The sequence below is a fragment of the Sciurus vulgaris genome (genome assembly GCF_902686455.1).
Source record: "Sciurus vulgaris genome assembly, chromosome: 1".
NCBI classification, from domain to species: Eukaryota; Metazoa; Chordata; class Mammalia; order Rodentia; family Sciuridae; genus Sciurus; species Sciurus vulgaris.
Window position 1 is genome coordinate 33,169,995 of NC_136461.1, and position 26,304 is coordinate 33,196,298.

Consider the following 26,304-nt stretch of genomic DNA (forward strand, 5'->3'; position numbering starts at 1 on the left):
CCTGTCCCGTCCCGGTGTGCCCGATCCCCAGTCGCTGTGCCCGCCGTCTTAGTCTCAGCTCCCTGTGTCACTGCCTCTCAGTCTCACCCCCTGCAGTACCAGGGTCTCCAGCCGGCTCCCTTCTCCCTTCCTGGGTCTCTTTCCGGGTGTCACCGTTCTCTTTCCCTGGGTGTCTGTTCTCCCTCGTTGGATCTCCCTCTTTCTCTTGGATCTCCCTTGTTCACTCTGGGTCTACCTGTTCTTTCTGCCGGGGTCTCCCCGTTCTCTCTGCCTGGGTCTCCCTGTTCTGTCTGCCTGGGTCTCCCTGTTCTCTCTGCCCGGGTCTTCCTGTTCTTTTTCTGCTCTCTCTGCTGGGGTCTCCCTGTTCTCTCTGCCGAGATCCCTCTGTTCTCTCTCCCTGAACCTCTGATCTCTCGGCCAGGGTCTCTCTGCACGCCCCCCTCTTCCTGGGTCTCTGCCTGATGTCTCTCACTGGTCTCTTGGTGTCTCTGTACCCCTCTGCTAGGCCCCCTCCCCCACTTCTCTGGAATGCTGCCCCTCTGGTTCTTCCACCCCTGGGAGGGGGAGGGGCTGGCCCTTCTCCCCATTTCAATCCCCCCAGTGCTGGGCCCCTGAGTTGGAGCTGGTGGGGGCTGGAAGCTGTACCTGCCTGAGCTGTGAAATGTGAAGGAGGCTGCCAGTGCTAGGGGATTCTCTGGGGAACAACAGGACAGGATGGTGGAGGCTGGACTGCTGAATGATGGTGACTAAGGCCCCACTTTGGCTTCTGAAGGGACAGGGCAGGATCCTTGAGTGACCTGGTGCTGGATCTGGCATGAGAATACAGGGAAGGGCAGTGGGAGGGAGGCCTGGAAAAGAATGTGGATGGTGGTTCTAGTTGAGGGGATCTGGCCAGGGATCCTTTGGGAGGCGTCAGGGATGATGGGAAGCATAGGAGAGTTCTGATAGAATTCTAAGGAAATTTCATGTTTGGTTCCTTATGAACTTTTGCTTTAGAGAGTGTGAAAATTCTTGTTTTTAACTGATTATGTGAATGAGCATAGGGCTTCAAAAAGGACCAGGTGTAATTCCCCTTACACAGTCCCCACATTCTCTGCCTGGGCTCACCACACTCCCCAGGCGCTTCTCTATCTTGCCTTCAGTCCCACTCTCAACCCCCTTGCATACCCCACATTCACTTACCTGCTTGCCCTCACTCTTGCAGACTGAGGCCTCAGGCCAGCCAGTGCTCAGAATTCTGCTGTGCTTGCACACTCACAGTCCACCTGTGATGTGCACACAGTCTTGCGCTTTCTGATACATGCACTTTTTTTGCACGTTTTTGCTTGTTCAGTTTCTGTCTCATCATGTGAGATGTCTTTATGGTTTTATTTATTTTTTTCAATTTCTCTTCCTTCTTTCTCTCCTTTAAAAAGGAAATTGTTTTAATGTAATTCATTATTTCTTTCCTTCCTTTGTAGCTTCTGGCCTCCCTCTCTTCTCTCTAGCCTTGTGTGTACTGATTGCTGGTGTGTATATTGCTTCTGAAGGGAGAAGGAGAGTGGATGTGGGTGCTGCTGGAGCAGACTACAGCAAGGGTAAACTAGTTAAAAATCTTTTCTTGGGATTTGCATTGATGTGCAGCAAAATACTGACCCTGGCAATTTGTGAGCCCAATGGTCTTCTACCAGCAGTCCTAACTGTGGGAGTTGGTTTTGAGAGTCCCCAGGTGGAGGACCGTGAGTAGCCAAGGGAACTGTGTGGCAGTGTGTCATCAGCAGTGGCAGTCACTTTCTGGGAATGCAAAAGCATTTCAGTAACCTGTTATTGATTGCTGACCGTGTGCCAGACACTGGAACTTTCAGCAAGGTTGTCTTGCTTCCTGTGGGACTAACAGCTGAGTAGGAGAGGCAGCCTTCTCCTTAGGAGCCTCTGAGGTTGACGCATCTGCTCACCTACAGCAAGTGCAGTTGTGAGCTGAAGTTAGAAGGTTGGTGGATTTCAGCATGAGGTGGGGAAGAGGTCAGGGTGAGTCGTGAGCCAGAGGATACAAGGAAGGGGCAATCTGAATTGGGTTTAGAGGGATGAATAGGAGTTTACCAGTTGAAGAAGGGAGAAGGGGCACTACAGGTAGGAGAAAAAACCCAGTATGAGTACAAGAGTTCACTTGTGGGGTATTCAGAGGTACACCACATCACAGAGGGTCTTGAATATCCTGCACGGCACCTGTGACTTCACTCTGAGAACATAGGGGAGACACCAAAGGTTTAAAGCTTAGGTGGAGGGTTTAGAACATGTTACGTTGGATTAATTTTTCTGAAAGATGTTGCTGTGATTACAGAAAGTGAATGGAGACAGCATGCTCAGTGAGAAGGATGTTGTAGTAAGGTCAGATGAGAGGACAGTGGCCTGGATAGGGTGGTAGCATGGGACTTCACTTGTCAGAACAGGATGATTTATGGGTGTGGGGGGTGAGGAAAATGAGGGAACCCAGGTTCCCAGGAGTAGCTGGGTGGAGCTTTGCTGAAGGCTCTGAAGCATCTGAAGCACCACCAAGCTAGGGACTTGAGGAGGAGAGGCAAATTCCAGGGATGGATGATGAACTCAGGGTTGGACATGTTGCCTTGGGTTACCTGGGGTATTTGGGATTCAGTGGAGTTGGGGAGACTCTAAACAGGGGTTGAGTATGAGGGTACAGTTTGGAAGAGCAGTGTGGCCCATCAAAGGAGAACCAAAAGGGACACGTGAGTACAAGGAGCCATGCTCAGCAAGAAAAGACAGCCACAAACAGTGGTGTAGAGCTCAGACTTTCGTTTTGAAGCACTGGAATTTGACATGTCCTTGAGCAACTTGCTTAACGTCTTTGAACCAGTTTCCTCACTTGTCAAATGGGTGTAATAAGATTCCATGCCTCATAGGGTTGTTGGGAGGATTAAAGTTAATATGCATCAAGTGCTTAAAACCGGACCTGGCATCTGGTGAGTACTGGTGCTCAGTGGTAGCCGTCAATGTGACCATCCTCAACAGGAGTGGTGCAGACCCCCTCCCATCAGCATCAGCAGGGTTGCCTTGAAAAACATGCACTGCAAAGGTCAGGGCACCTGCCCACCTAACAGCTTCACTTCCTATCTGGGGCTAGCAGGGGGTTGCCCCTGCCCCTCGTCCTCATCACCGTATATGGGATTCTGTGTGTTTCTTAAGTGTATTTGAGGTGGGCAGCTGTGAGAAGGCTAAAGGTACAGCCCTGCAGACAAGGTCTCATGTTGGGGTGGTAGGGAATTCTGAGAAGAGGCAGCCTCTGGATCTTTAGTTCCCTGTTTCCTCCCACCTGTACTGGGTACCTCCTGAGGTTCTTTCTTCCTTCCTTTGCCTCCAAGATCCAATGTGCCAGATCTCTGTATTCTCAACTTCTGGGTCTCAGAACTCTGCTTTTAGCTCCTTAACTGTGTTTTAGCTGCTGTTTCTGGAGACTTTCCTGGTGCCACCCCAGGGTCTGCCTAGGGGCTGCTCCAAGCCACATCTGTACTCTATAGATTTCAACCTGCTCCTGGTCCCCTTGCTGGGCCAGGTCTGAGGCCTGGCAAATGGCAGACAGCACTGCTGAGTTGGTGCCCTGGGCCTTCTTACCTGATTTTGGTCATGACTGCCAGTTAAACCCTTTCCGGGTGCCAGCATGTGTGATTCCTGACTTGGGTCCTGTACGAGTTAGGCCCTTTTACAGTAGCTTTCTAGTTGGCCTTCTAGGAGTAGTTCATGTAGGTGCTGTTCTAAACTTAAGTGCTTGTCCTGATTTCAGGGTTCTGACCCAGTGTGGGTCTAAAGCGTTTCTGGGTGCTGTTGTTGGTGATTATGAGGTGTGACTTGATAGCCCATCTAGGTTGTTTCAGAGCTGTTTGATCTTTGACTGATATGATCCAAGATACTGTTTGGATTGTTCTAGAATCCTGCCCTGGTACTGTTCTGTGTGCCTCAGGGTTTTTGCAAGATACATTTAGTCTGTTCTGAGACCTTCCTTCTGGCCATTTGGAGTGCATGCCTCTTTCTTACACGTAGGGCCTGTCTCAGTCTCTAAGCCCAAAACCCAGTGTTCCTGATGTGGCAGTGGGTGTGGCAGCAGTGCTGGGCATCTTGGGAGCCTTTCTCTGTTCTGTGCCTTGGACACTGCCCCTCTGCCCAGGGTTCCTGAGAAATGGCAAAGCCAACAACTTCACATAGGCACCTTGAAGCCTGGCAGGCACCTCCAGACAAACGGGCCTTTGAGTTTAGGAAATGGAAGCTAGTTTGTCTGGCTAGACCCGCCTGGCAGCCTGTGTGCTGGGAACAGCAGCCACTGGAAATGTTGTGAAGAAACACAATGGACTGGGGGAGGGAAGCACGTGGGCATCCTAAAGTGCAGGGTCATTGGTTCTGGTGGGGTGTGGGGGGTGTCTTTCAAGGCTGGGTTGGTGAGACCTGTTTTGAGTCAGTCAGGATGGCCTTTGGCTAGAGAAGACTCCCGTTTTGCCAGAGGTTGGCAGTCTCAAACGAGGACAGTTCCCATGTGAAGAGGTCCTTGGGTTAGTGGTGAGGGTTAGTCTGGGGCTGGTGAGGTTGTGCTTGTCCCCTGTGACCACTGTGTTTCCTGTGTATTGGTTTGGGGAGGGACCCAGGTGGATGGCAGGCTTGTGTGAGTAGGGAGGTGAGGCTGAGAAGCCTGCCACAAGGTGCAGCCTGTGTGGAGTGCATACCAGATGAGCCCAAGAGCTAAGCTGTGGTGAGGTGGCAACAAGGTGATGTGGGCGTGACCGACCCCTGCCCGCCCTGGGATGGTGCCCACGCTGGTGGGGGCTCAGTAATGGTTCTAGAAGGAAGAGGCTGGGCTCTGTCGCTGTGTGTGTGCCAGCGGAGGAGGCATCCAGGGGCACACCTTCATTTTAAAAATTATAGAGAAGCAAAAAGTCAAAAATAAATATTGCTCCTGAAGCTTCTTTGAAGACTGGCATGTAGGCTGGGGTGTGTTCCTCCAGGCTGGGCTATTTTCTCTGAACTCATTCATGCAGTCATCTACTCATTCAACATGTGTTGACTAAGCACCTACTATGTGCCAGGCTCCCTGCTGGGTGCTGGGGATATGGAGCCGAGCCAGGCAGATATGGGTCATGCTCTTACTGAGCTTAGGGTATTGACTCAATAATTGTATAAGTAAATAAATAATCACATTTGTGGTCACTGTTCCAAGGCAAGGCCCAGGCACATAGTCTGGGACATCATGGAAGGCCTCCCTGAGAAAGTTCCATTGAATTTGAAACCCAAGGGGTAACTGGCCAGAAGAACTGTAGGTAGCTCTTTAAAGCAGTGGCATGCAGCATGGGCAAGCCTGGGAGTCAGGAAAAAAATATGGTACATTTGAGGATCAGAAGAGAAAGTTGTTGTGGCTAGCTGGTGGGACTGCGGAAGTCGGCTGGTGACTGCACAGCCCCAGGATGGTGTTGAGGAATTTGGACATGATTCTGTCAAGTTCAGGGGCTTGATCTGTGTTGCTCACAGACATGTAGAAGAATGCCTGGCATATAGTAGGTGCTCAGGGAGTATTAAGTGAATGAGAGAGAGTAAAGTGAAAAGCTAAGCATTTTTTACTATCTGGGGATGGTCCTACATCAGTAGTTCTGTAACCTGCTTTTCCCCCCTGCATAAACAGCACATTTTGAATGTCTGTGTCAATACATGTTCTGCTATGATGAAATTCTTGATGTTTTCTTATCCTTTCTGTCCAGGAAGGCGCGGAGGCCCCCGTGCCCTGCCCTCAGTGCTGATTGTCCAGCAAGAGTGACTGGTGTAAGCAAGCAAAGACCTGGTGAGTGTGCCCCAAAATGTGACCAGAAGCAGGGGTGCAGAAGGGTCCTGTGGGCCAGCTGAGCAGTAAGGCCATGGAAAGGTGGTCAGAGGGGCATAACATGTTTATTGTGCATGTGTCTGAGAAATAGTGGAGACCTGAACCAGGAGGGTGGTGATGAACACTGAGAGAAGGGATTTGTATGTTATTTAGGGAGGTAGACAGGACATGATGGAGGACTTATTATGGGGCATGGGGGAGGGGAGGTGTCAAGGAGTTTCTGGCTAGAATATATGATGGAGGTGGATGGGGAATGATATGTAGCTCTTCACCTGCTGTGGGTGTCAAACAGACTTCCAGGTGTCGTCCTGGGACTTACACTAGTATCTGTCTGCTGCTTTGTTCATCGTGTTTCTGTAGAAAAGACTGCCTGTCAACTGAAGGTTGTATCCAAAGGAGCAAGGCACCCAGTGTAAGATCTGGGGCATGTCTCTCATGTCGTTGAGGTCTCCTCCTTTCTTCCTGTGAGAAACAGAGAGGGGTGGACTGGAGTTGCAGGGAATAGTTTGGAGAATTAGCCTGGAATCAGCATGATGGGCCTTGGATATGAGGCTGAAGACTAGGTTTTTTCCTGAGAGTGGCATGGAGGCACTGAAAGTTCTTAAGCAGAGGAGCAATATCCATGCATCCATCTGTCCATTTACCTGCCCATTCATTCATTCATGGAACAATGACTGAGTGCCTGCCATGAGATAAAGCAGAAACCAAGGTACCCATGACGTATGATCAAGTTTGTATTTTTTTGAGGTGGCATTGGCTTGTGTGCTGGTTGGGTTGGAAAGGAGTGACCAGAGGCCAGAGGCTGGAAGCCCGCCGAAGAGGTGGAGGTAGTTGGGATAGAGGCAGGGCAGATTCAGACTTACTGACAAGTTGGATATGTGGGTTGAGAAGAGAGAGCATTGGGGGAGGACTTGCTGGCCTGGGTGACAAGGTAGATGATAGCGTTGTCCAAGAGATTAGGGGCGTAGGAGGAGGAAGGGGATTGAGGGAGGGTGAGTTCTGGTTGGCTCTCCTGAACCCAGGGCTTGATGGGCTAGTTCACCCTCCAAAAGTTCTGTAAAGGCAGAGCCCAAGCCTCTTGATCAGCACCCTGCCCAACGAGCAAGTTCCGGATGGGTGACGGAACAAAGAAGGCGTGGAGGAGAGGGGTCTGACCCAGGTGGGGGAGGAAATGTACTTCTTGGGTGTACTTGCTTGGCGAGATGGGCATGGTAAGAGGGGGAGAGTGGGAATAGGGTTACTGTGTGTCCTTTTTCTGCCCATCCTCAAATGGTGGACCTGACTGAAAACAGTGTCACCAGTAGAAGCATCTGAAAGGGGAGCCCTCTGTGCTCTGGAGAGGCCACTCGCTGGTGCCTTATCTGGAGAGGAGGAGGTGGGTGAGCTGTAGGGCTTGAATTTTAGAGGCCTTGACTCATTTGGGGAATACAGAAAGATGCTCTGAGATCTTGGGCCCAGGAATCAACTAATACAGAACTAATACAGATTTAAGCCAGGTTGGCGCTGCCTTGGGTCTGTAGCTTAGGGTGGGTGCTCTTAGGGAACTGGGTTCTGAAGCAAGGGGCCAGGTCAGGCCCTAGGCTGAATCAGCAAAGGAGTTTGCCATCTGTATCAGGACTTCTCAACCCGCATCATTGTTGACATTTTGGACCAAATAATTCTTAGTTGTGGGGGCTGGCCTGCTATTATAGAATGTCTAGCAGCATACTGGTTTTTTTTCCCATTAGACGCAAGTAACACATACCCCACTCTTAGTTTTTTGGTTTTTTTTTTTTTTTTTTTTGTACAGCTGATTGAACCCAGGGGCACTTAACCTCTGAGTCACATCCCCAGCCCTTTTATATATGCATATTTATATAATTTTTTAGTTGTATATGGACACAATACCTCTATTTTTTTTATTTATTTATATGTGGTGCTGAAGATCTAATTCAGTGCCTCATGTGTGCCAGGCAAGTGCTCCACCACTCAGCCACAGCCACAGTCACAGCCCTACCAGCCCTTTTTAAAAAATATTTTATCTAGAGACAAGAGTCTTGTTGAGTTGCTTAGGGCCTTGCTAAGTTGTTGAGGCTGGCTTTGAACTGATGATCCTCTTGCCTCAGCCTCCCTAACTGCTGGGATTACAGGCATGAGCCATAGCTCCTGACCCACCCTTAGCCTTAACAATAAAAATGTCTCCAGACATTGCCTGATGTCTCATGGGGGCAGAGTCACTCTGGGTTGAAAACCACTGGTCTATACTTCTTGCTGCATTCACCCTGTTATACAAATCTGGAGAACCGGGAAGATCAATTGGGGAAAATTTACAATGATGGTGACTTGAACTGAGTTCTGGAGGGTGAGTGTGTGGCTAGGGCAGAAGGGCATCTTTTCCAGTAGAGAGGACAGTAAGTACAGAGGCCAGGAGGCAGCAGAGCTGGGGAGCATTAATCCAAGCGCTCCTCAGAGGAAAGGAGCTGTAGCTATAGGAGGTCACCTCTGTTGGACCCCTTTGCCACCCGAGATTCAAATCCTCCTGATCGCTCCCTTCACTCCCCAGAGCAACTGACTGCTGCAAGAGACAAACTGAGGGCCTCAAGAAGGTAGGGGTCTTCAGTGCAGCTGGGGGAGCCCCAATACCCACGGGGCAGGGACTGTTCCTGGCTGTACTCACGGATTCTGGCCACCATTGACTAGAGGAGCGAAGGCAGTCCTGGCCTCCTGCTGTTCCCCCCCTTTCATGGGGCAGGGGTCGTGACTGAGACAGATTTATTCCCGTCATAATCCAGTGGTTGGTTTGGTAAGAGTTGGAAACATGTTGGTTTTCCCTTCCCAGTGTAACAGGCCTGTTTCCGCCTCCGCGGCCGCTGCTGCAGTGCCACGCGGTGAACTGTCCAGGACATGACAAAAGGGCTCGGTTAGCTGCCCGTCACTGGTTAGAAGATGAACGGCTCCCAGCTTTCCCTGCCCAATGAGTATGCCTCATTGCCCACGTGCTGGCCTCTCCCCTTGGCCGGCCACTCTGTGGGGCCCTGGATACCCCTCCTTTGTCTATGTCCATTTCTGGGCCCCAGCTTCCTGGGAGCCAGGGTCCTGGCCTGGGAAAGAGGGGTGGGAAAGGATGTACGAACAGGTGGTATTTGGAGACTAATTAATATTTGTGAATAAAACACGTGCCCAAGGGAGGCAAATCAATCTGTTTGCATATTCATGAGGGGGCCTCAGGAATGAGCACAGCTGTTCTCCAGCCAGGATCCCCTCCATCCTGGCATCACATGGTCCCTTGGGCCCCCTCTGGGGCTGCAGGGCTGGGGTGTTAGGGTGGACCACATGGAAGTGACATGGCCTCTGTGTAACATGTATTTTCCGTGACGTCTGACTATGAGTCCTGTGACTTGGCGTAGTGTCTCCTTCCTCCTTTTCCCTCAGAGCCATAATTCCAGGCACTTTGGTTTCATAAACCAGTACAGTTTCCAAAAGTACTGGGGGCCAGACAACCAAATTGGTTGGCAATTTTTTATTTTGCTAAGTAAGGACATTACAAAAAAACAACTGCTATCTGCTATCCCCATCATTTCATACAAGAAAGGACATTTTAGCACCAAGGACAAAATTTGAGAATAAAGGACAGTTCTTCCTAAGAAAGGGCAGTTGGCAGCTTTACACTGATGTAGCAAAGAAAAAAGATATATTAAAACCATTCTGAATGTAGAAAAATTGCATCCAATTATATTCTATAATATCACAGGGCATGTAATTGTTTTCCTGCCCAAGTATGTCAGTGTGGTAGAACTGATGGTCCACGGTGCAATTCACAGATGTGCTTGAGTGCCCAAGGGTTTGGGCCTTGTTTTTATCTGAGTTGTTGAAAGCTGTGCTGGTGAAGTGGACACCCTGCTCTGAGCGCTGCTTCATTGGGTGCACGAGGTTCTCAGTGGCCCAGCAAGGCTACCTGCAGTCCTGCTTCCCTCCCACCTTCTCCCTGCAGGTAACCAGAACCAAGCCCAAGACCAGGCGGGGGATGCAGGGCTGCTCTGCTCGGATGAGGGAGGCCCTAGAGCTGGGAGCAGCCTGAACTGCCTCACACTGGACAGGCTCTGGGTTCAGAGTCTGGGGACAGGAGCAGTTTGCTCATGCTGGGAGCTGCTTAGGGGCAGGCCTTGGTTCTGACAACCCTGAGACTGTGCATGGTTTTGTGTGTCCCTTGGGTCTCACCATCTCTCTGGGTATCTATGTCCTTGTGCCCATGGACCACTGGGAGAAGCTCTCTGGAGAGGAAATACTTTTGATTTCACTTTTCCCGCCTTTGTCAGTCCCACTTTGGGGATTTGAACAGTGTTCTGAGCACCCCGGTTCAGATGCACAGGGGGTCTCTGAGACCCCAAGTAAGGGCTGCTTGTCTTTCCACATTGGGGATGGGCTACCAGAGACTCAGGTTCTCTAAAACCCTTGGCCTGAATCTCACTCAGGATTATATCACATCAATGTCTGTTCTGGGAATAATACCCCATGATGACTGTACTGGTGGAGCCTCATGCCTCTTTAATATAGATGCCAGGGGATGACCACCATCATGGTGTCTGTAACAGGGAGCCACACCCCTGCAGTGTCCTTATCCAGACATCTCAGATGTCTGTACCCTCTGCAAATGCCCACATGATGTCTGGACCAGACGGCTCCTTGCATGATGTTTCCACCTGAGTATCCAGTGCTGTGATTGCTATACCAAGGCAGCTAGTTGCAGGGGATTAAAGTTCACTGATAATTGTATTAGGGAATTCCATCCCATGATAACTGATGTGCGTTGTTACCCTGCAGTGTCTGTCATGTTCAGCTTCATGTCTGTACCAGGGAGATATGCCTCAATACTTGTGCTGGAGGTTATGTCCCTTTGGTTTCTACTCAGGGGTTACATGCCTGAAATGCTTGTGCCTGGGAGTTAGCCTCTGACTTTTGCATTGTCACACTTCATGATGCCTGTGCCTGTCCTAGGCTCCTCTACACCTGTCCTTTGGTGCAATACACTTTTGAGTTGTAAACCCTTGGTATCTGTACCAAAGCCAGGGTACATATCAGGAAACTGTCCCATGATGACCTGGCCAGGCAGTTCACTACTTGATGTCTGCTGGGAATTTGGATTCTACTGTTGGCTGTACCATGGTGCCACAGTGCTGTGATGACCAAGCCCAGAGAGGGCCTTGGTGATGTGTGACCTCCATCTCAACATGGTTTTGCAGAGCATCATGTGGTCTCGGCCACCTGGGCTCTGTGATCTCTGAGTAGAACCTCCCACTTGGTATAATGGGGCTGGACGCCCATGATCCCCTCTTCAACTTTATTGCTTTTGCTGCTCAGCTCCTCTCTCAGTTTTGGTGAGATTCTGGGACAGGGTTTATCTCTCCCATTCCTTTCCCTTTGTGTTATCCCGTCTTCACAGTCTCACCTGCTTTGTTAAGTACCTTTGCTCGACTACTGCCTTCTGACGTTTTGACTGCCCTTGTCAAGACAAGGGTTCAAGTTCTAGGAAGAGTTCAAGTTCTTTGAACCCTGTACCTCCTGTTCACATGCTCTGTCACCTTGCCAGTTTTCTTACACTGTAAGTTGCGGACATGGGTCTGACCATTGTCCCTCCACCAGAGTCCATGGGTACCACTGTGGGGCCCCAAGGCATGTTCACTGCCACTCACTCCCCCATTATACCCTGTTGGCTTTTCAGAGGGTGAATGAAGGTCTGACTGACCATATAGCAGCCCCTGCCCAGGGCAAGGTGCGTGAGCAGAGCTGGTGGGCACTGCTGCATGTGGGAGAGAGAGCCTTGGGAGCTCACCACCAGGGCTGAGGATCAAAAGCAGGTTGTCTTCAGAGATGGTGTGGCCTCAAGGAAGCCTTTACACAGGTGCCTCCAGAGTGGGGAGGGCACCAGGCGGTGAAAAGGCCTGGCCACAGTCGGCCAGTCCCAGCACAGCCCCTCACTCTCTCCACTCTCATCTGCTTCGTGCTTCTGGGGCAAAAGAAGAGGAGGCATGGGGGTTAAATCTTGGGGTCTCGTACCCCCAACCCTAGCCACTAAAGCCCCCCTGTGGTTTCTCTTTGGAGTTGGAAGGTGCCATAGGAATAAGGTAGAATGAGGGTGGCCAGGCAGGGCAGCTGCAGCTTGTCAGGAGCAGTCCTGGCGAGCCCTGACGGCTTGTGGCTTTGGCTGCAAGCCTCTGATACCTGGAGCTGTCTACTGCCAACAAGTCTGTGTTCTGGGGCCTATGCTCAGCGTGTGGGGGTCCGGCCTCTTGCCTCCTGCTCCCTCCCTGCTGGGGAGAGGACAGGCAACAGGATATCCCCAGCCTGTGTGGGTCTGCCTAGCTCTTCACCATTCCCTGTCTTACTGCCTTGTCTTTGTTCAGTCTTTGTGTTCCCCGCCAGTGTCTCTCTGATCTCATTTCCCTGTCCCCTTATTGGGTTGAGTTGGAAGCTCAAGATCCCTATACATCCTTCAGTCTCAGTATCTCCTATTCACCCTACTTAGGTTTAAAGAATGCCCCAAAGGCTTTCTGCACTCCCCCTACAGCATGACTGATGGGTTATCCTTGTCAGCACTGGGGTTTCAGGGAGGAGCCTGGGTGGTCATCACACAGTCCAAGCTGGATCTGTGAACTCAGCTATGGATGGACAGTGAGGATGAGTGGGGACCAGGAGGCAGCATGAGTGGATAGTAGGGACATTGGTGGATACCAGCTAACTGGCTCTGCCTTTCTCTCCATATAGGTGGATTGTCCTGGGTTGCAGCTGGCTGTGGAGCTAGAGCCCTGGATGGCCCCTGAGCCAACCCCAGGGAGGACGATGGTGCCCCTTGTACCTGCGCTGGTGATGCTTGGTTTGGTGGCAGGTGCCCATGGCGACAGTAAGTCTGACCCCTTCAGGTGCAGATCTCCAGGATGAAAGGTGACATTCCTCCTAGCAGGTCTCTGGTATGAGACAGTACCAGCTTCTAGGAGAAAAGGATGGCCAGATGGCCCTCTAACCCTCTGTCCTAGAGAGAGACCCCTGCTTGGAGAGAACCTGTAAGATATACCTGGCCCTGCTGCTTCCTAGGAGCATCCTATGGAGTGCGTGTGTCCCTTATGCACCACGGGGTGGGGTGTGTCCAAGAGTGGCCCTATTTTATGGGGCTGGGGCAAAACATGTCCTGGATTCATGTGGTCTTTGTGTGATGTGCCCAGGCATGTGTCATGTCCACCATGGCAGATGTGTGTAGAAGGTGCAGCATGAGCCCTGTCTGGAGTCATTGTAGAAGGTGGGGACAGCCAGCAGATAGGGAATGTGTGTGGATGCGTGAATGGGATGCCAGGTGTCTCCTCAGGTCCCAGGGAGGGCTTAGAAGCCAGAGCCACCCAAGCTCTTCCCCTGTGCTAGGCCCTCAGGATCCATATGGGGGGGCGGGGGGAGTACTGAATCCTGCCTCCCCTTTGTACTGGAGACCTTCCAGGCAAAGGGCATCTCCTTCCTCAAGCCCCTCAGTCCTGGAAACTGGGGGAAGATTGTGCTACTTGGCCAGCAGGAAGCTGAGCCCAACACCCCTCTGTTTGTGGGGGTGGGCGGTGGGGATCTGTCCCCTGTTACCCAGGTCCAGCTCTGAACTTTGGTCCCTTTCTTGCTGTTGCCCTTCCCCCTGCCTGGCACTACAGACTGGCCGCAGCCCGCCCCGTCACCATGGTTACCACTGCTTGGTTACTGGTAGGAGGCGGAGCACAGGGCAAGCTTAGCCAATCTGCAGGCTGGGGGGAGGGGCGAGGTCGGAGCCAAGGTCCCTGGGGAAAGAGGCCGCTCCCAGCCTGTCCCGAGCCCAGAGGCAGTCAGGGCCAAACCGTGGGTCACCAGGCCATAGGGCTCTCCCACCCGCTCCACATCTTTGGGCACAGATCTTGCCCCTTGCTTCATAGGGCTCTTTCTCCTAATGGCTCATTAAATTATTCAGGAACTGATCCTGGAGGGGGGTGGCACTGGAGCACCCTGCCCTTTGTCCTCAGAGGCTGGGCCCTGGGTGGAGTTAGAAGGGAAAAGGGAAGGGGCAGGCATTCTTTCAGAGAGGTGAGGGTGAGGGGTAACAGGAGCTCTTGAGTTGCTGAGCTCCAGGAAAGAACTGGGCAAGGAGGAGAAAGCTTGAGGTCTAGACAAGAGGAAGTCAGGTGGGAGATCAGCTGTCAGTGGAGGCATCTCCAGGCTTAACTGGGGCTAGTGGGAGAAAGCTCGAGCCTGCAGGGGCAGGTTGGCTAGAAGACCTCATCAGGTATGACTCCACTGTTGGCAGGGAAGTAAAGGCTTGTCCAGGTGTGGTCAGCAGCCCTTGGACATTGAAGGACTGTGCTTACTCCCCCACCCGCCTCAGACACTCACCATCGGAGAGGGCAGGGGGAGGATACCCAGCTGGACTTTGAGAAACAATGGGTCTTGGGAGAACAACTACCTCCCTGCTCCTGCCTCAGACTCAACATGCTCTAGCCTGTACCCCTCACTCCCACCCCCAACCAGCTTCCCATGTTCACTCCCCCTGTGAATGGCATTACCGCCCACCCGGTCACCAAGTCAGAAACCTGGGCTGCCTCCCAGCTTCCTCCCTCTCTCATATCCCACATGTAATCCATCACCAAGTTGCTTCTACCTTCTGAATATCTTTGGAATGCATCCACTTCTCTCTCTACCGCCTTCATCCAAGCCACCCTCAGCTCTTGCTTGGGCTTCAGCATGCAACAGCCTCCTGATGATTTTTCTGCCTCTGGTCTCTTCCCTAGTAATCCATTCTCCATTCCAAAGTCAGAGTCGTGCAAAAGGAAAAATGCATCAGTCGTTTCTCAGTTTAAACTCCTTCATTCCCTTCCCCCATTGTCTAGGGTCTTAAACCTTTTCAAACAGGCCTCTGCCCACCTCACCCCTCACTGTCCCCTCATTCATACCCCTGCCATGCTTGCTTCTCTGTTCCTCGCAGGTTCTCTGCGTCCAGGCCTTCCTCCTTCCTTCTGTTTGCTCGGATCACTCTCTCCCTGACCTTTATCTGACCAGTTACAACTTGGCCTGGAGCCATCACTCCTTTCAGGAGCCTGGGTCATGTCGTGTGCTGCTTCTCTGTGCTGTCCTCTTAGCATGTAGTTATGGCGATCTGCTTCAGATCTGTCTGTCCCACCAGACTGTGAGCCCTGGGAGTTCAGGCCATTGTTCAGTTCTGGGCCTTGCATGTAGAGAGTGGATAAGTGAAGGAGTGGGCGGTTCTGCCCCCCAATAGGAGTTGGTAGTGGGGCAAGTGGAACAATTTTTAGAGCAGGATTTCCAGGATTCTCTTTCCTGGTTCCTTAACGACCAGAACTCAGAGACCAGGGTATTGAATGTAGGAACCAGCTGAAGAAACTGAAATCCTGCTTGGCCAAGTAGGGTGGAGGCGGTTCCAGTGATAAGATATGGGTTCTCTTCCTAGGCAGAGAGCCTGGGGCCAGGAGCCCGGGCTTGGGGCTGTGGTAACCCAACCCTATAAGTCCTGCTTTAAACTGTGCTCACTTTTGGATCTGTCCCCTCACAGTGGCCAGGCTTGGGGCTGAGGTTGAGAGATTTCAACTCGGGGCAAGTAGCCAGACACAGACAGGGCTGCTGCAGAAGGTAGAGCGGGTGCCCCAGAGAATTGACGACCAGAGCAGTGAAGCGCAGAGCGGACAAATGTGTTTCTATAGGCCTCTTAACGAGACAAATGAATGGGGGCCTGGCCTCGGAGAGGAGAGGAGGGAAGTGGGGTGGAGAAGCAGCTGCCAAGAGTTAGCCTAGAAGCCAGGCATTGAAGCCGAATCAGCTCCAGTGGAGACATGGGCACAGGAGGCAGGATCCCCACTCGGTGTGGCTTCCCCAGCCCAGGACTCGGTGGCTTCTAGGGAGGGGAGGCCTTTTGGACCAGAAGTAGTCCTGACCAAGAGCAGAAGCCCTCATGTGTGCCAGGTGCCAAGATGGGAAGAATCCATAGTGTTGCCATTGGACAAGACCCACGGTGTGGGGGCACAGGCTTGTGAACAGACCGTTTCACCAGGAGTGCAGGTTGGGGCAGTGCTGTTACAATGACTTCAGCATCTTGGGAGAGGTGATGGGAGGCTTCCTGGAAGAGGGGTTAGTAGGCATTTGCTCAGAGCAGGTATTGCATAATGAGGTGAAGGGGGTGTGTGGGGAACAGGTATGCCCCTGGGCTTCTCTGAGTTGCTCATGGGAGCCAGAGTGAGAACTGCAGACAGCAAGGCACAGAGGCAGTGTTCCGGAATCAGGTGTGAATAGAGCCCTAAGAATCACTGGAGCTCCTAATGGCTGGAGGGGCTTGTGGTACGCAGGATTTGCAGATACAGGTGGGCGAACAGCTGAGGGTGTGTCTGTTTTGTGATTTCCTTCCCCCAGAGCCTGCAAAGCTGGAAATGGCAGGGTGCTACACATGGGTTTTGGGTGCTACACATAGGTTTTGCAGTGCCTTCCCCCTTGTGCTTATGGGTGGCCTGTCTAGACTCTGCCCTCTGGGACTTCCGGCAGGATGCTTTCTTTCTCTGGGCCTGTTTTTCTATTGCACAATAGGAATAATCACTCCTACCTGGAAAGGTTAAGGAGGTCACATGGCACCTAGTCAGTGCTCCCCTATTGAAGGCCATGACCTGAGGCTCAAGGAGTGTCTCCTGGAACCAGAAGTGGGCTTCCCGCAGAGGGCATCGGGAGCAGTCATAGGAGCTCAGTAAAGAGTCCCCAGCCCATTAGGTGGTTCAGGGCCTGGGAAGTCACCCCTCTAGGAAATCCCCCTGCCCTTGCTATCCTCACTACTGCTCTGTATCTGCCTTCTCCTTCCATGTGCTGTGTATTTGTACTCCTCAGGGAAGGCACAAAATAGCAGTCAGACTCCCAGTGGAGGAGCCTTGGAGGTGGCCCAGTTTGGCTGTCCCTGGAGCTGGACTCCTGCAGCCTCTCCGGGGGCTGTGCCTTTCCCATCCTAGGCCAGTTTCTTTCTTTGGTCACTTTTTTCCACCCTGCACCTAAGAATGATGCAGGGCGTATCACTGAGAGCGCCTGCCCAAGGGCTGTGCTGCCCATGGCCCTGTGTGGTGGAGTGGAGCCACACCCTGATTGAGTGTCAGGCTGGGCAGCAGTGGGTAACTGGCAGAAAGCCTTTCCTGGTGTGTTCATATGACACCCTGTTGTCCCAGTCTCAAGAGTTTCAGACCATCACCAAACACCATGGCAGAGTGGTCGGAATATCCTGGTTTTATCTGCTTACGTGGGACCTGACCAGTTACTATGATGAGATCTACGCTAGGATGGGAAATCGGACTGTGGAACATAGAGCAGGTTCCCAGAACCTCAGGGAGGGGGAACAGGGTGAGACTCCACCAAGGGGCAAGGCACACCCAAAGGCAAGGAGGTGCCTATGGGCTTGGCAGGTCATGGCAACCCTAGATGGTGGGCGATAAGACACAGAGGGTCCCAGCTGCGCTGTCAGCATAGTGCACAGCCTGCAGTAGGTGCTCGGAGATACTTATTGAGTGTAAAGGGTGAGGCTGGAGAGGTTAACAGAGCAAGTGCGGGGAAGGGTGTGAGGAGGATGGTCTGACTACTCCCCAGAGGTCCTTTGGTGAACAAGGTCTTAATGGGACTCTGGGATGGGAGGGCCTGGTATTTGGCTGCAGTGCTGTATGAGGGTCCTGGGGGTGGGGAGGCAGATTGACAGGGAGCAGGGAGAGGCCTGGACGAAGGGAGGGTCCTGTCCACCAGCCCCAGGGCGGCACTGGGCTGGGACTGCCCTGCCAGTCTGGCTCTGGCGCCTGGCTCCCCTCCAGCCTCCAGGGGAGGGGAATGGTTCTGCCTCCTGCATGGCCCCCGGCCTTGGGCACAGTCCAGCCTTCACACAGGTCTCAGGCCTTTCCCTCCTGGCTGCTAGTGACCTACCTGACTGTTTTCTTCAGCTCCTCAACTCTTTGTTTGATGAGGAGGCTCCACCCCACCCCTCCCTCGTGGCTGCACTGGCCATTCCGGTTCAACAGGTTCCAGATTTTGGTTTCGTTGCAGACAGGTTGAGGCAGGAGCTGGGGTGGGAGTTCTCTCCTGCCAGAGAGGGCAGGTGTGTGTGAGGGGCCACAGTCTCTACCCTCCCATGTGTTCGTTCCTTCCTCCCCCATTCAGAGTTCCTGTGTGCCGGGAACTGGGTCAGACAGACATAGGGACAGGGCAGGAAACAGGACAGGCATGGGATCTGCCCAGCCCAGGTTATGATCTGAGGGAAGCAGCTATTAAACACTCACCAAAAGTGTCAAAAGAGTAATAGCCCCACATATCAGCAATAATACACTACGAGCAGAAGTCAAGACCTCACGTAGGTGCGTGAACTGGGCAGTGCTGTGGGGGGCAGTGGAGCCTAGAACCAGGACCTGAGCTAACTGGGCACGGGTGACAAGAGGGATGGAACATTTTCTGAGGAGATGATGTTTAAATTGAGACCAGAAGGGCAAATGGGAGTTAATGGGTAAGGAGGTAGTCCAAGTGTTTCTCAACTGAAGGAGCAGCTTGTCACAAGCCCTAAGGCCATAGGGAGCACTGCTTGCTCAGGGGCTGCAAAGCTAGGACCTGGGAAGAGTGACTGGGTCAGACCTGGCAGGGCTTTGTCTGCTGTTTTGTTTTCTCAGAGCAGTGGAAGGCCTTTGGAAGTGTTCGGTCAGTCCTGGGCTGGGGCTGTCCTCTACTGCTGAATAGAGGAGCTGGAGTGGGTGAGACCCTGAGAAGGGCTGCTGGCTTGTTAGGCCAGCGGGGTCTCTGGTCAAGGGAAGATGCCACCTGCACCAGAGTAGTGGCAGTGGAGAGCTGTGGAGGAAGGGGCAGGAAACAGCCCAGTGGAGCCTGAGGTGATCCTAGCTGAGAGGAGCAGCAAACAGTGACATTCTCTGCGGACCACTGCAGACTGGGAGGGTCCCCAGCCTCCCTCCAAGGGCAGTTGAAGGAGGGCTAGACACACCGAGGGGTTCTGGAACTTGGTCATCCCCGTGGCCTCTGGCCTCCCGCAGGCTGTGTGTCTTCCCAGCGGGGCTGCCCCCTACCCGCCTTGCCTTGACTCCTCTGAGCCAGCCTCCCTTGCCCGCTCTTGTCTCCAAGAGCAGAGTCCTGAGTTTCCCTCCCTGAGAGAGACCACAGGTGCCCAGGATGAGCTTAGGAGTTAGAATGCTCTTCAGACCCTGGCTGCCCCCAAATCTGCTGACTCAGCTTATGGATGCCTCCACCTCCCCGTCACTGAACTGGGGATGGTAATGCACTCACCTCCTTGCATTAAGGATCGATGATGCTAATGACAGAGATGACTGCTCTCATGGAAGGCCCACCATGTATTAAATATTGCCTTTCATGTTGTTAAAACACCCCAAATTTATGGTCCGCATCTCCCCCGGCTGCCATCTTTTCTTCCTGTCACAGCCTGTCTTCCCTATATAGAGAGAGAGTCATGCTCTTCTCTCCACTTCTCACGTCCACTCACTCCTCTTTCTTCTTTGGTCTCATGTTGGTCCCCACTACTCCACTAGACCTGCTCTTGACAAGGCCCCCAACTATCCCCTGTGGGCGGCTTTGTGCCAAGAGTTTTGGACTCTGATGCAGGCTGAAATACAAGTCCCAGAAGTACCCATTCACTGGCCGGGTGACCTTGGGCAAGTGACTTGGCTTCTCTGAGCCTGTGAATTGGTAGTAATGATGAAAGATTAAAAGAGAGAAAGTAGCTGGTACAGAGTGGGTGTTTAGTGAAAGTCTGTTTCTCTCCCAGGGTCCAAGCCAGACCTGAGTTCATGAGCATGGAGCAGGTGGTCTTGAAAGGTCATTTCTCTTGGTATTAGCCCTTCCTGGAGCTGTTCATTGGCCTGATTAATAGGAAAAGGATCTGCTGTCAGGATTAACAAGGCATTGCAACATCTTAATGAGCCAGGTTTCTCTGGACTTGTGATGCTGGGCAGTGGGATTCATAGGGATAGGGGCTTTAGGTTGGCCTGTGGTGTGTGTGTCTGGGTGACGTGTGTGTGGTAGTATGGTGTCTGGGCCCCTTCCTTTCTCCCTCTTCCCTGCTCCTGTGGAGGACCTCGGGGAGCTGCCTAGGCTGTTGGAAGACATTAAACAAGCCAGTGGGGGTGGGGTGGAGAGGGGCAGATTTACAGGAAAGCATTCACCTGGGAAGACATCCAGAGACACTTAGGAGCTGGAATGTCTGGGCCTTTGGGGCTACTGGTATGTGAGGATGAGAGTGGGGGAGTCACGGTTTCCGGCCCAGGCTTTGGGGTGTATAGAGGTGCCATCATCGAGATGGAGAACAAGCAGGGTGGACAGCGTTGGGTAGGACTGGGGCTCTTCCTGAGGGACAGCTCTCTGGCATACCTTGTCCCTTAGCCTGGAGAGATGGTGGGTGGAGACGGAAGCAGGAACTCAGATGCTGGGGTTCAGATCGCACTCTGCCGCCTACCAGCTGTGTCATGTTGGACAAATCCTTTAACCTCTGTGCCTCGATTTTCTTTTCTATAAACAGTAATTATAGCGCCCACCTCACAGGCTTCAAAGAGTTAATAAGTGTTCTGCTCTCTTAACAGTGCCTGGCACTTATTAAGCACTACATAAAGGTTAGGCATCATTAGTATTTTCTCTTTCTTGCCCTCTTACCCCCCATGACTGCCACCTGCAGTGTTGGTCATCTCTGTTTAAACCATGCCATGATCACTTGGTATCTCTGTCTCTTCTAGGCAAACCTGTCTTTGTTAAGGTCCCTGAGGACCAGACCGGGCTGTCAGGAGGGGTGGCCTCCTTCGTGTGCCAAGCCACAGGGGAACCCAAGCCTCGCATCACATGGATGAAGAAGGGGAAGAAAGTCAGCTCCCAACGCTTCGAGGTGCGTCCTCGGGCGAGGCGTAGGCAGGGCTCAGGGCCTGTCTGCCTTTCAGTTTGGTCCTACCCCTGCACTTCTTAGTTGCCCTCCCGGTGGGTCCTTTTGAGATGGGACGAAGATGAACCCTGAGCAGGCCTCCATGTCTCCAGCAGACTGTGATCATATGTCTGTTCTTTGATAGGTAATTGAGTTTGACGATGGGGCAGGGTCCGTACTGCGGATCCAGCCACTGAGGGTGCAGCGAGATGAGGCCATCTATGAGTGCACTGCCACCAATAGCGTGGGCGAGATCAACACTAGTGCCAAGCTCTCAGTACTTGAAGGTATGTGCTGGGAGGGATGCGGCATGGTGGGTGGGCAGGCTGGGGCGTGGGGAGAGCCAGCCTTCCCTGGCCCTGCCATGGGTCTGTGTGCATTTGGCAGAAGGGAGTGCTGGCCATCTTGGGTGGGTGAAGTCAGTGGTGAACAGGCCTGGATCCCTGGCTTATGCTGAAGCCAGCTGTGTGCGTGGTGCATTGCATCCTCCTGTGGAACCATGTCACTGCTTGTCATTGCTCGGTAGAGTGGGGTTCCGACTTGGAATTGCAGCTGTGTATTCCTTGGGTTTTGTGGCTGTGGCCACAGATGAGATTTTCATCTGGAGCCTGGCTGTGGCTCCAGCCACAGGTATCAGGTGTGTTCCTATTACCCCTGTGAGCCGGGGTCCCAGACTGGGGCTCCGTATGAGTGTTGCAGTGTCTTCTCTCACATGGTGGCTCCTCCATTCGTTCACAAACGTTTCCTGGACTGCCTTGAAATCTAGAAGACTATCCTACTGGGTGCTTCCTTTGAGATGCTTAGTGTCCAGTGAGTTTTGTAGGGACAGCCCAGAGGGCTGAGTGCAGCATAAGGAAGAGGAACTCTGAGCCGAATCTCAGAGAAAAATTGAGGGAGCAGTTGGCGGCTAGGCCTGTGCCCAGTGGTGAAAGAGAATGGAGCTGTCAGAGAACTGAGAGATTCAAGTTGGGTTTTTGTGTGTGTGTGTGTGTGTGTGTGTGTGTGTGTGTGTACTGGAGCTTGATTGAACTCAGAGACACTCAACCACTGAGCCACATCCCCAGCCCTGTTTTGTATTTTTTATTTAGAGACAGGGTCTCATTGAGTTGCTTAGCACCTCACCATTGCTGGGGCAGGCTTTGAACTCTCAATCCTCCTGCCTCAGCCTCCCAAGCCACAGAGATTATAGGCATGTGCCACTGCACCCAGCTCTTTTTGTTTTTGTTTTTGTTTTGGAGGGGGGCAGGGATCGAAAACTGGAGGGCACAGGAAGATGAAGGAAAGAGCAATTCCACATGCATCTGGAGATTGGCGGGAAGATCACATTGGATCAGGCTGAGAAATGAACTTTCCTGGGGACGTAGGAAGCCACAGTGGGGTAGGCAGTGACATGATTAGATGTTTGCCACAATGATTTCATCATCCGAATGTGTCTGTGTATTTTCAAAATGCAGCATTGATTATTGTTTTCTTTTTTACATGCAATACTTGTTCACTTTTAAAAAATTGAAAACTGTAGAATAGGACATAGGAACAAATAAAAGTGACCCATTATGTTACCTCTGCAATTATTGGTTATTTCTTTGAGGCTCGTTTTTCATATGTGCATATGTGTGTTTTGTATATATAAACAGAGAAAGGATCGTATACTGCCCAGTGATTTGTAGACTGCTTTTTTTCCCTTTGTTCCTTTTTCTTTTCTTTCTTTTTTCCTTTCTTTTCTTTCTCTTTCTCTCTTTCTTTTCTTTTCTTTTCTTTTGTTTTATTATGGTGCTGGGGATTGAACCCAGGGTGTCACACATGCTAAGCAAGTGCTGTGACACTAAACTACATTCCCAGCCCTTGCTTAAAAAAAAAAAGTATGAACATTTTCCTTGTCATTGAATATTCTTCTGTGTCATTATTTTTAATGATTGTGGGTAAGCTGTCACATAGAAGCACCCTAATTTATTTAGCTGTTCTTTTATTGTTGACACATATGTTGTTCCCACCTCTTTTCTTTTATAAAGAATATGTCGTGGGTGGGGGTGGGGAGAAACAGAAGTGTTCTCTGTCCTGATGATTTTCTTATTCCAGGTAGGGACAGGGGGCACATGCATTTTTAAGCTTTCAGTATTTCTAGAGATGTTATCAGTTTATACTCCTGCCAAACAGGGCATATAAGAGGGCCTCTTTTTTTTCCCCCTGCGCATCTTTACCAGCATTGAGAATTACCATTAAAAAAATCTTTGCCAAGTTAATAGGCAAAAAATAGCATCTCAATTTAATTTGCATTTCTTTGATTACGAGAGTGTTGAACATCTTTTCACATTGGCCATTTTTACACTCTGGCTTTACGTGTTCACAGATGCATTCATTCAGCAGGTTTTGTGTGTATATATCTTGTGTGAATCAGTGGGTTCTACAGCCCTTTGATAGGCTGTCGAACTTAGAGGGACCATAGAAGACAATGGACATCTACTCACCGAGTGACCTTGGACCAGTGACTGTGCCCCTGAGCTTTATTTGCTCCATCTATAAGCAGGGCTGTAATACCCACTGTCCATGCTGCTTTGAAGGATTAAATAGAATGTGGTTAAATACTCCCCAGTACTCCAGTATGAAGGATAACTGCTGTTGGGCGGGAAGTTGCACATTCTGAGGCCTAGACATATGGGCTGATGACACTTGGCTTCTGTGCTTCCTGGCATCTTCTGGATGGTGCTGTCCCTACCATTCCTTCCATTCAGAGGTCCTGTGGAGCAGGGACTCAGAGGAGTTGGTCCTAGGCCAAGATCACTGATTGCCTGGTCACCTCTGACCTCAGTTTCCCCACTTGTGACCAGGGGGTACGTATTTCAGCAAGGCTTTCCTCCCTCCTGTTGGCTTCTGTCCTGGAGGGTGTGTTCTCCAACTTTCAGCTTCTCAACTCAGGAGCTCTCTCACCTCCTCCACTGCCCTGGCAACTTTATCTTTTATTAACGGATTAAAGAGGATAAGGTAGTTTGACAGGAGGAGAAGAACTCAAACTTGCAGAAGGTCTGCTTTGGGAAGGGCCTTCCTGAATACTGGTTTCTTTCTCAGGACTTGGGGTATGTTTCTTTATTTGTATGTGGTGCAGGGGATGGAATTTAGGTTCTTGTGCATGCCAATAAGCACACGTTTTACCACGGAGCTACAGCCCTACCCCCAGCCCAAGGTTATATTTGTACCTCTGGGACTTGGGAAGTGTCTGAGGAGACTGGGAGACTGGGACAGGTCTCTGCCCTGTCCATGTTCCCTTGGAGTGGGTGGAGCTGTGGGTCTGCGTAAGCCCTTCCCACTCCTGAAACATAGCACCCGGAAGACAAAATGCTGACCTACAGTGTTGGTCTGTGTAACCTTGACCAGCTTTGGCCTTGGAAGGAGTATCATGAGGTGGGGCCAGAGGGAAGCAGCCCAGACTCACCACTCCCACTCCTCCCTCCTTCAAGGAGGAAAGGGCCAGGAAAGTTGGGGTTCGTGTAGGAACTGGATGAAAGGATGACTTAACTTTTGAGCTCTGGGGTGGGAGGAGAGTCGGGGCCATTCTTGGGAGGCTGCCACAGGGTCTTAGGAGGGTAGCTGGTTTGGGGCTGAGGATTAGTGTTGAGTCCCTGAGCTGTGTCATACACTCTGCACATAGTCTCTAAACACAGAGGGTATGTGCATATGCTCACCGGGAGTTGGGAGCCTAGGGAGAGTGGCTGGGGCTGCCTGGGACGACCTGGCAAAAGGTAGGCCTGGCCTGCAAGTCCGTTCAGTGCCCTCTGCCCTGGCCTCACTCCACACCTCATTCCCAGCTCCCCTCACACGGCTCCCTGCTCTGGAGTCACACCACTCCTGGCTGCCTCACCCTGCCTGCTTCCAGAGCAGGACTGCCATTCCTGGTGTGGCTCAGCAAGTCCCAGGCAGCTGTCCTGAGTGGCTAGCCCTCTGCTTCACCACCCCACTGGGACTGGGTATAGGGTGGGGGTGCCCAGCACAAGCTGACTCGGGGTGAGCCTGTCCTGGGTTGTGACGAGTGCAGGGGCCCAGCCGCCCAGCGTTCCTGTCTGAGTGGTAATTGAAGCCATTAGCGCGCCAGCCTCTCCCTCGCCGGGTAATGGCAGGAAAAGCTCTTCTCGCTCCGCACTCTTGAGGCGGCGGCTGAATCACTCCCCCTCCAACCCGCCCGCTGCTGCCACTGAGACAGGGAATCTGACATTTTCCCTCATGAGGGAGGGGGAGTGATGGGGGAAGGGAAGCAGGCCTTGATTCTGGGCCTTCCCACCTCCGGGAGGTGGGGGACAGTGAGGGTCTTGAGCTTAGTCTGCAGGTCAGGTATTCGCCAGGGGCAGCGGGGTCCAGGCCAGGCAGAACTGTAGTCAGGAAAGCCTTAAGATGAGGCCAGAGGTGTGAGCCCAGCCCTGGTGGCTAGGTAGGTTCTAGAAGGGTCACAGAAGAGGGAGGAGGAGGAAAAGAAGCTGTGGAGCCGGGGTGAGCTGTTTCTGGCTTGTCCTGGGGGCCTGGCTCCCAGGGCTCCAAGTATAGGCAGCGGTGTTCGTCTTGTCATGGATTCAGCACATGATGTGCTCTGAGTGTGGTGCAGGTGCCCCGTGTGCTAGGTGTAAAGCAGTGAAGCGTGTGGCATGGTGTGTATACAGCCAAGCTGTGCCTGACAGATTGTATGTACAGACTGCGATCATGCAGCAGGCTCTGCGTGTGTGCACATGCGTGTATCAGGCAGTGGAGGAGGAGGATGGCGTGTACAGCAGGTGGCGTATACCTTATGGGCAATGTATACAGCAGGCAGTGTGTATGTATGTGTGAGTGTATGCACAGCAGGCAGTGTGTAGAGTGGAGTGTCTAGCAGATGGCGTGTGCTGCTGGCATTGGGGAGGGGGTGATGCGTAGCAGGTGGTATTCACCTTACAAGTCATGTGGACCGCAAGATGACAGCAGCCTGAGCTGACCATGTGGGGTCAGTCTGGTGCTGGGGGTGGTCAGAGATGCTATGCCTGGTCTCATTGTCTCTGGGATCCCGTTGGATTCCCACTTGGATCTGTTGATCAGCCAGGACAACTGGACAGTGGTGGACGTAGCATGGCATGGTTGGGCAGAGTGTTTCTCAGCACCTGCAGTGTTGCCTCAGCAGTTGCTCTGTAGCCCTGCCAGGGAGGAAGGATGCACCAAAGAGGGACCCTGCTCAGTCCTGCCTTTGGGAGGTCTTGGGATCCTCTTCCCTCCCTCCACTCTCCTCATCAAGCCTAGGTTCCCTTCTGCCTGTACCTACCTGACCTTGGTGTCTCCCAGTTGGCCAGGACCATACCACCCGTCATGTGGCTCAGAAATACAGCTGTCTGCATGGAATGCCTGGTGTTTCCTACCTGTGGACAGGCTCTGGGAGGGGATGACTGGCAGGCATGTGAGACAGTAGCCAGGGTAGAGGCGTGTTAGTGTAATGCTAGGCCTTTACCTCTGGGTTCTGCTATCTCTCTTAGCCTGGCAGGCTCTGGGACCTGTGGGGTAATGAAGGACCTCTTGAGATACCCCA

General features: G+C 52.2%; 1 protein-coding gene across 3 annotated transcripts in view; it reads left to right on the forward strand.

Annotated features, from left to right (window-relative positions):
- PTPRF (protein tyrosine phosphatase receptor type F) overlaps positions 1 to 26,304 on the forward strand; it is an 84,489-nt gene that overhangs the window by 935 nt on the left and 57,250 nt on the right. For all 3 annotated transcript variants that reach the window (XM_079117506.1, XM_079117504.1, XM_079117505.1), the window contains exons 2-5: positions 5,733 to 5,812; positions 12,593 to 12,728; positions 20,593 to 20,738; positions 20,917 to 21,058. In XM_079117506.1, the coding sequence (XP_078973632.1) occupies positions 12,638 to 12,728; positions 20,593 to 20,738; positions 20,917 to 21,058 (379 nt within the window). In that variant the 5' untranslated portion in view covers positions 5,733 to 5,812; positions 12,593 to 12,637. The remainder of the gene's footprint in view (positions 1 to 5,732; positions 5,813 to 12,592; positions 12,729 to 20,592; positions 20,739 to 20,916; positions 21,059 to 26,304) is intronic.